We start from the raw sequence: 18,258 nt of genomic DNA on the forward strand, positions 1-18,258 counted from the left end.
AAAAGATTTTGCAAAAATATTTTGCCTTTATACGACTACAGGTACAGCTCTTTTAACATGTCAGGTATTATTTCCATTTCCATATTTCCTTTGGATAGTTTTCTGGGTTATCTATAGGACATTTTAAATCACACACAGGTATCCAAGGCAAATTGTCTTTCAAGAGGGAGAATGTAAACGAGAGACCTGAAGTCACTACGTAAGATGAAGTTTTGGTTCTCTCACCTAGTGGCTGCATGATCTTGAACAAGTTTTTAACTTTTAAAAACTTAACTTATAGCAACTTTTCTTAATAATGCGCCTTGCTACTTTATTTCTAAAATTGAGAAAATACTATAAAGTCATTATAAAAGTAAGAAGGGAATATATATGCAAATCACTGTGCACAGTAGATGACACACAGTAATTTACTAGTCAATATCATTGTCACCATCATCATATCATATTGGCAGGAAGTTCTGATATCTCAGGAACCATGTATTTTTCAACAATAAACCAGCAAACTGCTTACACATGCATGATACAAATGCGTGTGTCATTCCATTTTTTTTTCACCTCTAACAGATTTAGAGAAGGAAATGGATGGTGATGGGTACTTAACAGTGTCACATATGCATACGTACACACACAAAGCCCAAACAAATTATGATTAAATTTTAAGAAATTATCTTCTGAAATTTTTAAACAATGAGCAATTGTAGCTCATGAAATTCATCTGAATGAAGTTGTTGTTCTTTTTTTTTTTCAGAATAAATGCTTATCAGGCATGAATAAATGCAGCTAGTTGTGGGGATTTTCTTTTAAGTTATTTATGTATGGAATATATATATATATATTTTACTTTTAAGGTTGAAAAGATTATCATTTCAGTTTGTAATGTTATGTCACACTTGCAGCTTAATTGCTGCACATGAGAAATATTCTTGCAAAAAGAGCATTGACTTCTAAATAAATGGCTTTTCTGTTTAGACCTGTATTCTGTCTTCTCCTCTCAAGGATGTAATTCAAAATGACAATACAGTAAAAAGGGCTTGACACAATGGCATGTAAAATTTCAAGGGGATTAATTTCTTATTCATGCAAAATCTGAAAACCCTTTTCTTTCTCATGATTCAAAAATATCTCTCACCCATTATACTTTGAGACTATAGTTCAAAAATACATGTAATACAAGTAGAAAATAATTTTATCATGGTGACCTGTTCAGTATATTTCTTTTGCCCTCTTGTTTCTCTGTGCAGGAATGGTGACAATTCAACATATGTCATGTGACTTTTTTGTAAGTGTTTTAAAAAGTATGGTTTTAGAGGGCAGATAAGAGAAAAGAAAACTTTTCATTTTAACATTATGTTAAACTAGAAGGAGTCTGAACTTCTGAAAAAAAAATCTCTACTTAAATTGCTGATCTCAAGCAAGTTATTTAACCTTCCTACACCTCAGTTGTTGTTGTTTTTAACAGTCAATGTGGAAAATACAGAACTGTTGTTGTGAATAAGGAATAAGATAAAGTTCCTGACATGACATATAAATATTCTGAAAATTCTAGTGGACTTATCCCCTACATTCCTTGCTGGTTGTCTTCAGACCTACATATTCAACTTTGAATAAATCCCAAGCAAACATATTGCTTTATCCAGGTTCTCTTTTCACTGGGTAAGTTCTAGAAGTGATCGTCCTGTTTCAGCAGGACCTGAGCACACTATCTTGGCTTCCTAAGTATAATCTAGCCTCTTTTTCACAGAGATATTTTTATTTCCCTGTACTCCAGCCTATTTATCTGGATTCCTGCCCAATTTTTTACAAATCACCCTTCATCCATACCAGCAGAAATTGTATCCTCCACTGGCTGGGTTTTATATCCTTCATCTGAAGAGCATCATTATAATCCTCATGAATGAGAATATTGATGCTACCTAAGAATATCTTTGCTACTTCCTATTCGCTAGAAGGAACATATTTTAAATGCACAAAACACAAAACAGGAAGGGCCCACGTTCACAGTGATGCCATTTATATAAAAGTAGAGTAGTCTCCCAAACTATCCCCCTCATTTAGCTTCTACAGCTTGTCATATGTCAGAAGTAAAAATAAAGAAATAAAAGAAATAAAAATAAAAATAATCAGTACTTTTCAAGTTGGGAATATATTCTTTATTAATGTCAAATATTAGAGAATCAAATGCACTATTTCTTTCTTCTTTAATACTTATGTTTTATCTGGTTCCCTTAATAGCAAAGTAAGGAAAAGTGTTGCCATAAGACTCTCTGTGTTATTAATTATAGCACATTACATACTCACCATTTGTCACGGACATTTCATTTGCTTAAGTATGATGACTTCTAATTGCCACTCATGACATTTGCCATTGGACCTTCTGATCACTAAGTGAAATATTTCCATACGAAAATATATGTTAATGATATTAACAGAAAATGATAAAGTAGTAAAATATGAAAATGAATTCAGCTAAAGGAATAAAATATCCATTTAGTTAAATATTCTCAGTGTTTTATACTTTGGTAGATGAACTCAAACTCTCCTACTGGGATTGAAAGAGGAAAATCATTTTGTTTTGGTTTTATAAACTGTTCACGCAAATGTGTATCTAGGGATTTAATCAAGTTCCTTGTGTAACCAGTGACAGAGACTTTCAGTTTTTGTATTCTAAGTTTTAAGAACACTGAACTAATCCTTGAAAATGTACCAGAACTCGAACAGGTACTGATTGGTGTTAAATGTAATACTGTAGAAGAAAACGAGATATAACACAAGTGAGAAGTATTCATTTTCAATAAGAAGCACAGAGTTACAGAGAAAATACAGGTGTGAAACATTCTATTATCATAGAAACTGTAGCAATTTTCACCTATTGCAAAACTAAAATAAGACTAAAGTAATGTAAATAGCATCACTGGAATATCATCTGATACTTACATGAAAGCATATGGAAATGATTCAAATATAATAGGTAAGGAGAAGGCAGAGAATTCTTAGGCAAATTGCATAATAGAGCAAATAATATGGTGTCACATTTGTCATAAATACGAGTCTTAAATTAAAATGGAATATTCATATTTATATTACTTTTTCAGGTAAAAAAATTAGAGCAAGATTCCAACCTATCGTGAATATTTTACTTTAACAGGAATCAACAACATAAGACTCATTGTTCAATTACTGACTTGTATTAGTTTATATTAAAGTCATACTGAGCATGATTCTAATGGAAAATGAAATTCTTAAGTAATTTCATTTTTATCTATTGGCTTCTATTTCCTAAAGACGAAAAGTGTCTGAAAAATTATTATAATTTCTGCAACATTCAATGAAATGTGAGAATTGTTTTTTAAACTGCACCAATTTAAACTCAATAGAAAGAACGTACTTTTGGGGAATCGAGGTGGATTGTCATTGACATCAGTGAGGGTGATGTTGACTATCGTCGTCCCGGCCAACCCTCCTAGTTGTCCGCCCATATCCTTGGCTTGGATGAGGACTTGGTATTGTTCTTTGACTTCCCTGTCCATGTTTGGCAAAGCTGTTCTAATAACACCTTAAGGGAAAACAATAATAAAAGATAAATATTACAAACACTGTGTCTTCTGAGATATGATAGTCTGCAACAAGAAAATGATTTTATCTAGATTCAGGAGTAAAGACATGCCAACAAACCTACATATCTCTTAAAAAGTGAAACACTCAAAATGTTCAATGGTTAGAATATAATTAAATATACTATGGTAACAGCCATTTAATGAAATGCTATACAACATTGTGAATATGGTTAAAGAACAATGTATCAGCTCTAAAAGATGGTCATCATTCATTAAGTCAACCAAATCAGACATGATTTACTTAGAAGAATTCTATCTTTAAAAGAGAATGAAAGTGTTAGACAATTTAGACAAATATACATATACATATATACATATATTAAAAAATTAAGTGGTTACATTAAGTGTGATGTTTCTAAATAAAGCTAATTTCTTCTCCATTCTTCTCTTTATTTTCTAAAATAAATTTGTTACTTTACTTTTTAAACACACAAAGTATCTCCTCCCATTTATTTTTCATCTCTCAGGATTCCTCTTAATTATTTCAGCCACAGATTTTTTTCACTTAGATCTCATTAAGCTTTGCCACTGCAGGGACCTTATCTCCCTTGTCAACGAGTTACTCCAGTCTCTGCCATTTAGAAGGAGCTCAATAAGAATGTGTCAAACAGCTGACTAGTTGAATGACTGGCTGAATGAATGAATGAATGAATGAATATATAAATTATTAAGTTTACAATTGTGAATCATGCATTATATATGCCTATTTACGTACCCTACTCATTTTCTGCCCTTGTGTCCAAGTATAGAACTAATTTATATTTATATTTATTCATAGTGAAATAACTAAAACCTTCTGGATTTGTTGCAAGTAAAATTATGAATAAATTTTATACCAAATTCCAGCGTATAGCCAATGGTTTTTGGGAGAGACTGCAGAGCATTTGTCTTAAATCCATGCATCTTTGATAGTGGTGTTTCTTAAATAAAGTAGCATATATGAATAACAAATATAATATCAAGCACCAAAACGAAGTCTAGCATCCAAATCATAAACTGAATATACATCCACATTTTATCTGTTCTGGCCACTATTGACTTACAAAATGCTTTGCTCTGTTGCTAATTTAAACTTAACTACAATCTAGGATTTTTCCTGACCCTTGGCAGGAAATGGTTGCAAAACAGGCAAGTTCCATTTTTTTGCTACTGCTGTTTATTCATGCATGAGTACTGACACTCTATTATTTCAATCTGTTTTTCCCCTCTTCAGCTCAGATTCTTGATGTTTCAATTCCAAGTCTCTTAACTAAGATTCTTCATCTCCGCCATCTCAGTGGCCTGGTTGCACATGCTTTCAGTTACAAGACTTCTGCCTGCCTTATAATGCTTATATTTTCTAGATAAATGCCTAGGTTTAATTCATATGCATTCTGTATTGTCCTGTTTTTGACCAGATGTCTCTTTACTCAGTTCATTTACAATATGAAAATTATATATATATATATATATATATATATATATATATGCAATTATGTATATTTGTATATAAATTTTACTTTGCTCAATTCATTTCTAATATGAAAATTTCTAATATGAAAATGTATAAATATAAATATTATACTTTATATTGTATGTATATATATTGTACATAGATACATTAAGATGCTATGAAAAAGAGACCAAATAGGTATTTTCACACTTATTTAAAACTAGGTTGGTTTGTTTTCTGGTGATTTGTTATAGTTATCATCCAGACATCAAACTGCCCTGCCCTCCTGCTCCATCCTGTGTCTGACAGGTGACCTTTCTGTTCCTTAGCCCTCCTTTACTGTAATGCCTTTCACCTGGAAGACATCTGCTAGAATTTAGACAGAGGAAAGGGTCGCATATGGAGTTCCAAAGAAAACCACTGATGACCATGAGCCCACCACCATTTCCATTTAAGAACCACTGTCTCAGAGAAATAAAATAGGGCATTTGTAGAATTTTTTCAGAGTTGAATCTGGGAAATCAGGCAGACGACAAGTTTCAAATGTGAGAAGAGAATCTTAAAGCATTGTGGTCTATCGTAAAAGCCTGGTGAAAAATAGTCTCCTTTCCAAGAAGCTACTCTTTTTTATGGACCACCCATTATGTACCAAATGCCTAATATTCAAAGCCAAACAGACAAAAATGGATTTCATGATCTTGAGCAAGGAGGAACCTTGCCAAGGACTGAGCTTAAGTGCTTCTATAGTAGAATGTAACCAGCAAACGGAAATGCTGCATTCTGTTATTTTGACTCTTAAGTTTACGTTCATGTGTTCATCTTTATTTTTTAGTATTTGTATATAAAGTTACAGCCTTGTCTGATAATAACTGAAGCCTAAAAAATGCATTTTGCAGGATAGCATAAATATTCCACAGCAATAATGCCACAAATTTTAATTAGTTAGCTATAATTCTGAAGTAAATCCTATTTATTAGGGAAAAAAAGAATGGAGGGGTAAATATACCTTGAATTTTGGTATGATTTAAATGTCTTGTACCTGATGGACTTTCCAGCATACATAATTGAGACAAATTAGAATAAATGCAAAAAGGAGAAAACTGCTTCTAGTGGGATTTTATTTCTGCCAATATGAATATAAATACATGGTTGAAAGAGTTATAAACTTAAAATAATATATCAAAGGACACTAGTCCACCAAGGAACATATTCATCCTCTGCAAAGACGCTCATGTTGTCTGTAAGCCCCTTAATCTCAATGGATCTCAGCTTGCTTTGCAAAAATGGGTTAAATATTCTGAGAGTATTTTGAGATGAAATAATGCAAGACTCTATATGAAGAACCATTAAATATGACATGTGATAATCCAGTATATGGCTTTACATGAACTATACTGTGAATTGAGGATTGCGCTGCAGACTGAGACATGGGACACCTGATTCAGTCACCGTTTGTACTAAAATGTATGTTTCATCCAGTCACCATTACCAAGTGTAACAGGATAATGGTGAACACTCTTCCATTTGTCGCTCTAGATCAACTTTATATACTTTTTCTAGACTTCTCTCTGCTTTCCAGCTTGTGGTTGTAATCGGCCAACTGACAAGAGATTGAATGTGTAAGGAGAACGAGGTTGGGTTTTTCTTTGCGTGGATACACCCACATTAACAGAAGACCATGGGGGAGGGGAAGGGAAAAAAAAAAAAAAAAAACAAAAACAAAAGTTAGAGAGGGAAGGAGCCAAAACATAAGAGACTCTTAAAAACTGAGAATAAACTGAGAACTGATGGGGGGTGGGAGGGAGGGGTAAGTGGGCGATGGGCATTGAGGAGGGCACCTGTTGGGATGAGCACTGGGTGTTGTATGGAAACCAATTTGACAATAAATTTCATATTAAAAAATAAATAAAAATAAATAAATAAAAAAGATACACTCTGTACAAGGTTCTTTCATGGAATGTACACTTAATGGGTCTATGTTTATGGGATACCGAGGAGACCATAAAGAAGTACTTACATAATTAAGTTAATTTCAGATGGTGATTTGTGTTATGAGGAAAGTGAAATCAAGTGCCTTTGAAAGTAGTGCCAGAAAAGTTCTCTGTGAGAAAAGGCTTTACAGTTGCAAACTCAGAGAACTGGAGGAGGCAGACCTGGAAAGATCACAAGAAGGAGCATCCCAGGGAAGGAAGCAGGAAAGTACTTTGTAGAAGCAGGCATAGTCCCTCAAAGCATGCAGAAGAGTCGATGTGGCTGCACATCAGAAGAGTCGATTTATGCTGCTACGGGGGAAGGACAGGGCAAAATAAAATCACAGAGGGGACAAGAAGAAGTAACATGGTGGCTTCAAAGATAAATAAACCCTCTGGAATGCAACTGGCAGATCAACAAGTGGGATCAAGCTAAAACGCTTCCACACAGCACAAATACCATCAACAAAATGAAAAGGCAATCTGTGGAATGAGAGAAAATATTTGCAAATCACCTGCTAAGGGGTTAATATTCAAAATATACAAGAATTCATACAACTCAGTAACAAAAAGCAAACAAGCTGACTTGAAAACGGGCAGAGGAACTCAACATTTTCCAAAGAAGTTATACAAATGTCCAACAAGTGCATGAAAATGTGCTCAACATCAACGATCATCAGAGACATGAAAATCAAAGGACTACCTCCTCACACTTGTTAGAATGACTGTCCTCAAAAAGGCAAGAGATAACCAATATTGTCAGGGTGTGAAGGAAAGGGAATACTGGGCGTGTAAATTAGTGCAGGTACTGTGAAAAACTGTGTGGGGGTTCCTCAAAGAATTAAAAATAGAACTACCATCTTTTCCAAGGATATCACTTTTGTGTATATATCCAGAGAAAATGAAAACAGGATCTCAAAGAGGTGCTGGCACCTTCATGGTCACTATAACATTATTTACAAAAAGCCAAGATAAAACAACCTAAACATCCATTAACAGATGATTGGATAACAAATATCACACACACACACACACACACACACACACACACACACAGGAATATTATTTAGTGAGGAGAGTGAAGGCATGGATGAACATTGAGGGCATTATGCTAAGTAAAATAAGAAAGGCAGGGAAAGAGAAATGCTCTACAGTATTATTTATAGGTAGGATCTAAAACAGTTGAACTCATCTAAACAAAGTAAAATGGTGGTTTCCAGGACCTGTGGGTTGGGGGAAATGGGAGACGTTTGTCGAAGGCACAAATTTCCAGTTATGAGATGGATACCTCCTGGGGATCTCATGTACAGCATGATGATTATAGTTAATATTACTCTGTTATATACTTGAAAGTTGCTATAGAGTAGCTCTTAAAAGTTCTTACCGCAGAAAAGAAATGGTCATTATGGGACAGGATGGAGGTGTTGGCCAACACTATGGTGGTGATCATTTGGCAATATTTAAGTATATCAAATCAACACATTGTGTATCTTAAATTTCTACAATGTTGTACATCAAATATATCCCAATAAGGCTGGAAAAAATGTTAATTATTACTTTGCGACTATTGAGAGAGAGAATGAGGAACAATGGATGAATGGCTCAATTTTACACTTACTGAGGATTAGAGTCCAAAGAAGTCCTGGGCCATTTATTCTGTTCGTAAGAGGGAAGTCATGGCAGTGAGGCCAGAGCATGAACCATACACCCCTGCCCAAACTAAACTCCAACTCACTCAGAGTGAAAACTTCTCCACCTTTCCACTTAACTCTCTGATCTTCTCTTCCACAACTCTCTTCTTTGGTCACTAGATTTGTGGTCACACTGTCTTCCATCTGTGGGGAATGTTCTTCCTGTGGTTTACTCATAAGCAGCTCCTCTCTTTCTTTCACATCTTTTCTCAAAGTCATCTCCATAGGACTTTGTGGGCCATTCTATCTAGAATTCTATATTGACTTAGTTTCCTATTGCTTCTGTAATAAATTGCCACAGACTAAGTGCCCTAAAAACAGCACGAACTTACTATCTTACAATGAGGGAGGACCAAAGTCCAACATGGGTCTTGCGGACCAAAATCAAGGGTGTGGGCAGGAAGCATTTCTTTCTGAAGGCTTTTTTATCTTCTGAAAGATGTCTTACTTTTCTGCATCTTCAAATCTTTCTTGGACTTTGACTTGTCTACCTTCCTTTTACACTTCTAGGAACACATGTAATTAAATTGGGTCTACATAGACAATACAGGATAATCTCCCCACCTTATCTGCAGGTGAGAAAACAACCTTAATTCCATCTGCAACTTTAATTGTCTTTGTTAAACATAACATAACATAATCGTAACATAACATAATCACAGGTCCCAGGGATTAGGACATAGACATACTTGGAAGATTACTATTCTGCATACCACATATAACCCTACCCAACATCTCCTATGCTCTTTCTCTACTTTATCATTTTCTCCTTAGCCTTTACTGCTATTCAAAACTTTGTAGTATAGTTTTCTTACTTATTGTGTTTGTTCTGTGTTTTCCCAAATAAAATGTGTATTCCTGAAGGTGGGAATTTTGTCTTTATGTTTTTCTTCCCTGTAGGATACCTAGGTCTAGGCCAATGGGAAGCATATGGTGGGCACACAAAATATTAATAAAAGCCATAAGTGAATGTATAATAATCAGCTTAGTTAACACAGGGAAAATTCCCATACATCCTTCAATGACCTAGTATTCTTGGTCATTATTGATGGTTGAGCATGAGAATACTCATGATATAATTCTGAATGAGATGGCGTAGTTAGTATAGATCTATGTTTATTATAACAGCTATGTTATGAAAAAAAAAATCTGATTAAACGTTATTTTTGCACCTGAAAATGATCTCTTTGGAGATCACAGACTCTAGTGTTGGCCATGTCCTGATTAACCTTTTAACACATGAATTTGAAGGAAGCATTGGCAAATATATTTTAATCCTCAATTCTTTTAGGAATTGCTAATAGACGGTAGAATAGAAAAAAATAATTATGGTTAGAAATGGGAACTTTAACTTCAGCAGTGACAATGTAAAATTTCTTTTTTTTTCAATTCCACAACTAAATGATATTTAAAAACAGTTGTACAAGACCTGCTTTTGCAGCAGTTTATATGAAAAGTTACTGAGTTGCTTTTCATTACAGTCTTAAATCAGTCTAAAATGTGAAATGGGTTTTTTAAAAGCTAGTGCAATCTTTAAAAGTAGTAACAAAAATGTTGTATCCATCACTACACAGATGAGGTGTACAATTTAAAAAAATTGTTGCCAATAATCCAATAATGTATTTTGAGCTCAAGAACTTTATATGTATTTTATCACTACAGAGATGAGGTGTATAATTTTTTTTTAATGTTGCCAATAATCCAATGACGTATTTTGATCTCAAGAAGAGTCATCAGGTAATCTTCAGTAGGAAGAATATTTAGAGACCATCTTCCCACCAATAGCACACTTTAACTATTGTTTAGGAATCAGACACCACTTCCCAGGGCCTCTGTCCTCAGGAAGTTTGCCCTCAGTCCATCCCGGAGCCCAGCAGTCAGACTATGGATCAGAGAATTTTATCCTACGAAATCCAAGTCTAATTGTCTAAGGACCCGATGACCTCCCTCCAGTAGCTGGGGATCCATTTGAGGATCTGTTTCATCTTGGCTTCTGAATAGCAAAACACTGTGAGGCCACTGGTTATACATAAACATGCATGACGTGAATAGTCATCTCCAGCATCACTAGCTCATTGCTCATCATCTACTTTCACCCTTCCAGTAATGGGAAGCTCGCAAGCTCATGAAGCACTCCTCTTATTTATAGACGAGTATTAACATCTTTTTTTATGCATATGAAACCACACCAAAACTCTTTCTTCCTGTAACTCACACCAGTCATTGATAGCCAGTTTCCTCTCAAGCAGCACAGAACACAGCCGATTTCTCTCCTACATAACAGCTCTACAACTTACTAAAGGCATGTATCACATGTCCCTGGAGTATTTTCCTTTCAAGGCCAAACATCCTCAGTTCTACCTGCTGATGTGTGCAATCCATGATTTCTAAAATAAGGCAAGTGAAGTTCACACAGAGTTCTTGGGAAGTGAGATGATGCAGAATACAAGGGAACCATTCACTGGGGCACATTTTGAGACATGTGGTTTTACTACTCATATGCAAAATATTACAAAATAGGTAATATGCGATATAATTGCTTCCTAATTGTCTATTTCCGTGACACATTTTTCTCCCTTATATGTATCAGCACCTGTTGCTTTCCTTGCTCTCAACAGGTCCACAGACTTCGTCTTCGTGCAAAATGTATTAAAGGCACGCTGACTTTGTGTAGGTAAACACTCTTATTTTCCCCTTGAAGAAAGAAGATACTCTATCTTTGTTTCATCGGGCACCTCAGTGCTCAGGTGTCTGAATCCTTAAAGACTCTATGCTGAATAAATATCAAAGGCATTTCAAACCATGAAACATTGTAAATATTTATATACTAGGATCAAGAATTAGCTCAAAATATAGTCTAACCCATGCTTCGATTATACTATGGGGCTTTAAAACACCAACACATTTTTGAAGACCTGTAAGAATAAACATCAGTCAGAATATGTAAGGAGGCTTCACTTAGGACATAGAGGCTTGCAGATTACAATTATTGAATCAAAGGTGATAGACTCAAAGAGTAAAAAATCTTGAGAAAGTGTCAATTCTCTCAGCGACACTTATCAGATTTCCCTAAACATAAGCTAGGACAGCACTACAGAGCATGAAATATCAGAATGGTGAATAAAAGGGAAAAATATATAGCTCATGTGTTCAACTCTAAGACCCACTCAATTGGTTTCATATGGATTCTAGAAATGCACATATAAATACGTAAAATAAAAACTTATACATTGTTTTTGACAATGCACATAAATGAAAAGATAGTGATGGAAAAATTCTGGAAAAGGGTGGTAGCAATGTTTGCACAACAATGTGGATATTTTTAATGCCACTCAACTGTACCCTTAAAATGGTTAATATGGTAAATTTTATGTTATGTATATTTTATCACAAGAAAAACTTAAGTTTATAGGTTTAAAAAGGTGTTGAAGTGAAGTAAATGATGATGCCTTCTCAATTAGGGCTCAGATAATTTGGAAAATTATAGCACATCACCACCACATGATACACAAAATAGCAATATCTAGTTACCCAACTCAGATGAGTTTCTGAAATCATTCGGGGAACAATTTAAATACTTTAAAAGAATTTTAAAGGCAAATTAAGACATGAGGTCCATCACTTATACTAATATTTGTTTTCCTAAATAATCCTATTATCAACGCTATAGAAATGTTTAGCATCCTGATTTCATGCACTTGATAAAATATTATAAAGCCTATGTTTAATGTTTCATAGATTAGGGATATTTTTCTAATGCACAAAAACATTAAGCATAAAAATGTACACAATGTAATATAACATGCTAATATGACAAACATTTTAATGATTTATAAATAAGTATAATGAATATTAATGTTATTTAATGCTTTATAGATTTATCTACATTTGAAGTTTTTTAATATTTAATAATAATTTGAGGTATATGTATATGAATATATGTGAATTTTAATTCACAGTGAATAGTTTCATAGTTAAGCCCAATAATTGCAAAATTAGCCAATTTTAAAGAGAACTATTATTTCTGAGTCTATTTCATAGACTGCACCAATTTATATTGCTTATAAATAAGCTTGCTATACTCACTTGGGTAGAGATGCTTTAGAATGTTTGTCAAAAAGCAATATCACTAAAGTAATATTTTTTTTATTTTCTTATTCCCAATGAATAATAAATGGCTATATTTATCTCTTCATAAATATTTAGGCACCAGAAGTTCTGATGAGACTCTTCCTTTAAAAATTATTTTAAAGTGTATTCTATACTCAAATGTGGAAAATTTTAGATAATATTAGTTTTTCATGCATTGTATTTAATAACAGCAAAAGGAATCATAAAAGGAAGCTATACGGCTGGAACAAATGGAGACTATTTCTGAGAAATTGCAATTATCCTTGATTCTTGATTTACTCTTATGTACCACAAGGTGATAAATTTGACAAAAAGTCTTCTTAATGGTCGCTGTGCATGAGCAACTAGTTATCATTCTATTAATGAAGGGCCTCATCATCCACTCTTTTCCTGCCTAGTGGTCTGAGGCATTGTTAGTATCAAGACTTCTGTCTCCAGTGAAAATCAATGCTTCAAAAAATCTATTTCATTGTTTATGCCAGAATTGTTTCACCTTTAGTTCTAACTAATAAGCATCGCATAAGATAGAAATACATAGTTATTAAAGGCATACTATGAATATACAGGCTCTCCTATAAGGTAATACTTTCCAAAGGCTTTAGAATTCATCTAAAGTTGATATTGAACAAGTAAAGCCAAGGGGACAGAAACTGTTTTGACTCATATAATTATTGTCTGTTGAGTAGTAATTAATTTGACTATAATAATTCTATGCTTAATCCATGATCTCTACTTAAATTCATCGTTATATGACTTTACCATACTTTTTAGTTAGATACTCAGTACATCAATAGTTATTCCATCAATAATCGTTTCTTTATCTTTCGTCTGCTACACTTATTCTGAGTATATAAATTTACCTACTCTGTCTATAGAGTTAATCACTACACCCCACTAAGTGTACTCTAATATCGAACCTCCCCTCCACCAATCTCTACATACTTTCTTTTCTCCTTTGTCCATCCCCTCTGACTCTGAGCAGTGCTTCTCGGAGGCTGAAGAGATCTAAGACACATACATTGCCCACACTAGTTTCTAGTTAGATTATCCATTATGGTAAATTTGGAAAATATGGGTAATCATAGAAGAAGTAACGCATGATGTGTTCATCTGATGAAAGGATTTATAATATTTTAGATAATTTTCCTTCAGTATTTGTCTATATATTGAGGTATTTGTCTATATATTTGCCTATAAATTGTCTTCACCCTTCTGGAATTTTGTGCCATCATAAACTTCAATAAACAACTTCCGCAAATTCTTTCCTCAACAATGTTTCCCTGTTTTCTCTACAAATATATATGATTTCTCAGTTAAAAGCGCCTTAACACGGATACTGCCAAATGTCATATCCTCATTGCCAGACTTAATGAAAATAACTTACATTGTAGGTGTAATTTCTCCATCACGCATTCACTCTTAACAATTGACTCCTTTGGCTTTGGGTCTCTGACCCTCTTTCCAAACCAAAAGAGCTTCTACGTCTTAAACTTTTCTAGATTCTCTTCAGCACTGATGTTCCCTTCTCAAAAGACTGATGCTGTCCTTATTACAAACTACTCTTTTTTTAGGTTTATAAAAGGGAGCAACTTCCTGCCTTATTCCTATAACTTTTTGCTGACCTCTGTCCCTCTATGGCATCAACAAGGAGAGCAAGAAATGAGAAGACAGCAGGTTCAGTTGTAGAAAGTTTTTGCAGGTTCCGTTTCCACTTAATCGACTTTATGTTTCTAGGTGACATTAAAACATGGCTAATTTATTAATTAACCTATATCTAATTGGTATTCCAGATTTTAGCACACATTTATGGAGAAGTGTTAATTTTAAAGTGTTTAGCTCCTTTGCATATAAAGTGTCTGAAATTAATTTATTTCAAATTGATATAGCTCTTTACAAATTCATTTAGAAATTTAAAAAGTAACATTAGTTAAGTATGTCAACAGTTTCTTTCATTATTTTAACCTAATGTAATAAATAGTATTGAATTCAAAATGCAATATATTATAATGTAACATACAAGAGTTCATAAAAGAGCTGTCACTGTGGAGTTCTATTTCAACTGTGACATGGGACGCCTACTTTGATCACTGGTCAGCATGGCTAAAACTCCTTAAAAAAATATCTAGCATACAAAAAACAGATTCTCTAGAACAGAGGGACCTCATTTTATTTACAAGGGAATACAAAATCTTCTGGTGCATAATATCCTGTCTTTTCTATACTTTCCAAAGATTCTTATACATTTGGCTCTGAAAACTTCCATTCAAATGTTTTGACCTAAAAATGAGAGTAGCTTCAAAAGCATTGACCAGAAGAATCGTGATCTGGGTGTTTAAAGTTTGTCAACCCTCTTCATTTCCCTGCTAGAAGTAGAAGTCTATATTAATCCAAATCAAACACCCATAACCTCTGGTAAATATAGCAGTAGAAGCTCTGTGATCTTACCACGTGTTGATAAGACCCAAAACTAACTATAATTGAACCCAATCAAGAAAACTTGAAATGAATAGCTACTTTAATTCCAGAAGAACCAAAAATTAAATATGCCTAGGCTTTTGAAAAATTAAAATAAAACACATAGAGAATCCTTATCTTGGTATTGGGACTTGACACATACATGTGAAATGCCTTATATTTACACAAAATCAATCTAGAGGAAATCATTCTATGGCAGCAAGGTAAGATCCTATCTTCTCTGGCTTAATGTACAGCACATTGGATCTTTATTGCATTTTTAGAATAGGTAACTTCCCATGCCAAGATTTAATTAAAGTTTAAATATTTGAAAGGGGTGGTGATAATGTTGTCTCTAATAAAAAATTTACCTGTCTTGGGATCAATAGAGAAATAAGGTTGTCCCTGAAGAATGCTATAAACGACTCTGGCACTGTTTCCATAGGTCGGGTCATCCGCGTCGGTGGCCTTGACCTGGAGCACATATGCACCTGGAAAATAAGACAGTATGAATCTAGCATCTTTGTTTTACAGAGCGCAAGGTCATGTCTTTTATCTGCGGACTCCATTTTCCTTTAGAATTTGGCATTACTCAATGATTCTGTGAATATAGGCTGTCACTGGAAATGACGTAACTACTATAACCAAAATGGTGGGCAACAGTATAGCTCTCAGTGCAAATGATACATATTTTAAAAATCTATTTTAAAAGCTATATTCATTTCCAGTAGCAAGATGACTGAACTGAAAGTCATTATGATAGCTTTATTGATTTGTGCACCAGAGAAAACACGACACTGCTTACATTAGCTCATCTGCTTACTATAGATGCATTAATTTCATGATTCGGTTATCAATAGAAAAGCTAAAAGGTTTGACGGCTTACTGAAGCCTAGAGGCTGTAAGTAACTTGCATTGCTATTTAAAATCAACAACTATGTACCAGCATGAGGAACACTTTAAGTTAGGACAGAGTATTTGAGAAACTGAGCAACCAAAAATAATTGCAATTAAGACAACAGGAGCACCCCGAGGCCTCAAGACTGAATTAACCTAAGGATTCAGTGACAAAGAAAACATTAAAGACAATCCAAATTATGTTAGTGATGGTTAGAAGGCTAGAAGGATGGTTAGATGGTTCGAAGGAAATCTCTCCTGAGCATAAAGAGAGTGATATGTACATCCAAAGTTATAAAAAGGACAGAATGTTCCTATTCTTGGAGGCATTAACAGTAAATGCCCAATTTTGAAGAAAAAAAAAAGGATTTCTCTTTTTCATTCAGTTATCCATTCAGTCTTTTTCTTTAAGGCTGTACAACACTGGAGCAAACTAAATATTAAAAGATAGTCAAAAAATTTAAAAATGATAACTTTCAGCACCCATTCGATACCAAACGCTTTATCTTAAGAATGCTTTGGTGAATAGTAGCTATATCAGGAGATGAATGATAGGTTTTAATTCACCAGTCTCTCCCAGGAAACTTCTAGAAGGAAAGTACACAAACATTTGTGATAGTCAAGAGCAGTAACATATTATCCTTCATCATCCATTATCACCATCATGATCATCCTGATCAATCTTTGCAACATCATTAATAATTATTTGACAAACAGGCATTGAGGACCTATATTAAAGATTCATCAAAACTATGTTCTCCTTTATGGTGAATGAATGAACATTTTCAAGACTAAATTTTCCTCTTTCCTCCCTTCTGTTATACAGTGATTTTCCTGGTATCACCTAGATCTTTGCTAGTACTGAGTTACACATGTGCTGTATAGACACAATCTACACATATTAAATAATTCTCTAATCTTAGTTATAAATGTGGTAGTTAAAAGGCTGTGGGTTGTTCTTCTCTGAAGATATATTTGAAGAAAAGGTATTATACCTGCTAAGAAATATTTAGTGACAAATTTAATAAATTTTTACCTAATTCACACCATATGCTCAATAAGAAAGACGAAGATGAATAAGACAGTATCTTGTTTTTATGGGAATATTTATTAATTCACTCCTTTAAGTATTTGAGTTTAACTTTTTTAAAAAATTAACGTAAAGCATTTCATACTACTTTTAGAGGAAAATATTTTTCTGCATACTTAGTGAAGGTTCATATTAATATTAAAAACAAAAATGTAAAAGGGAGAATACTATATTACTCATCTTGTCCTTTGTATTGACATATGGTTATAGCATTTTCTGCAATAACCAAATTATGAAAATAGCCTAAAGCCTATCGACTAATGAATAGAAAAAAGAAAGAAGAAAGAAGATGTGACACACACACAAACACACACACACACACACACACACACACACTGAGATATTACTCAACTATAAAAAAAGAATTAAAAAAAGAATTAAATCTTGCCGTTTGCAATGATATGGATGGAGTGAGAGCATCATGCTAAGCAAAATAGGTCAGAGAAAGAGAAACACCATATGATTTCACTCATGTGGAATTGAAGAAACAAAACAAATGAACATAGGGGAAAAACAGAAGGAAACAAACCAAGAAACAGACTCTTAACTATAGAGAACAAAGTGATGGTTAACAGAGGGGTGGTGACCGGCTGGATGGGATAAATAGCAGAGGGAGATTAAGGAGGGCACTTGTGATGGGCACTGGGTGTTGTATGGAAGTGTTGAATCACTAAATTGTACACCTGAAACTAATATTATACTGTATGTTAACTAACAGGAATTTAAACCATGAGAGACTCTTAAATACAGAGAACAAACTGAGGGTGGATTGGAGGTGGGGGAGAGGGGAAAATGGGTGATGGACTTTGAGGAGGGCCCTTGTTTGGGTGACACTGGGTGTTGTATGTAAGCGGTGAACCATGGGAATCTACCCCAAAAACCAAGAGCACACGTTACACACTGTATGTTAGTCAAGTTGACAATAAATTATATTTAAAAAAATAAAATAAAATAAAAATAAAATTAGGACATCAATCAA

General features: G+C 34.0%; 1 protein-coding gene across 5 annotated transcripts in view; it reads right to left on the reverse strand.

The window, feature by feature from the left end:
• CDH12 (cadherin 12) overlaps positions 1 to 18,258 on the reverse strand; it is a 1,048,697-nt gene that overhangs the window by 80,051 nt on the left and 950,388 nt on the right. For 4 of the 5 annotated variants that reach the window (XM_019450745.2, XM_019450744.2, XM_019450743.2 and 1 more), the window contains 2 exons: positions 15,664 to 15,783; positions 3,386 to 3,553 (listed from right to left, as the gene is read on the reverse strand). In XM_019450745.2, the coding sequence (XP_019306290.1) occupies positions 3,386 to 3,553; positions 15,664 to 15,783 (288 nt within the window). The remainder of the gene's footprint in view (positions 1 to 3,385; positions 3,554 to 15,663; positions 15,784 to 18,258) is intronic. The other variant, XM_053906903.1, reaches the window with a different exon arrangement.

This window comes from Panthera pardus, unplaced genomic scaffold (assembly GCF_024362965.1).
Source record: "Panthera pardus isolate Hobbes unplaced genomic scaffold, ASM2436296v1 HiC_scaffold_2, whole genome shotgun sequence".
Lineage (NCBI taxonomy): Eukaryota > Metazoa > Chordata > Mammalia > Carnivora > Felidae > Panthera > Panthera pardus.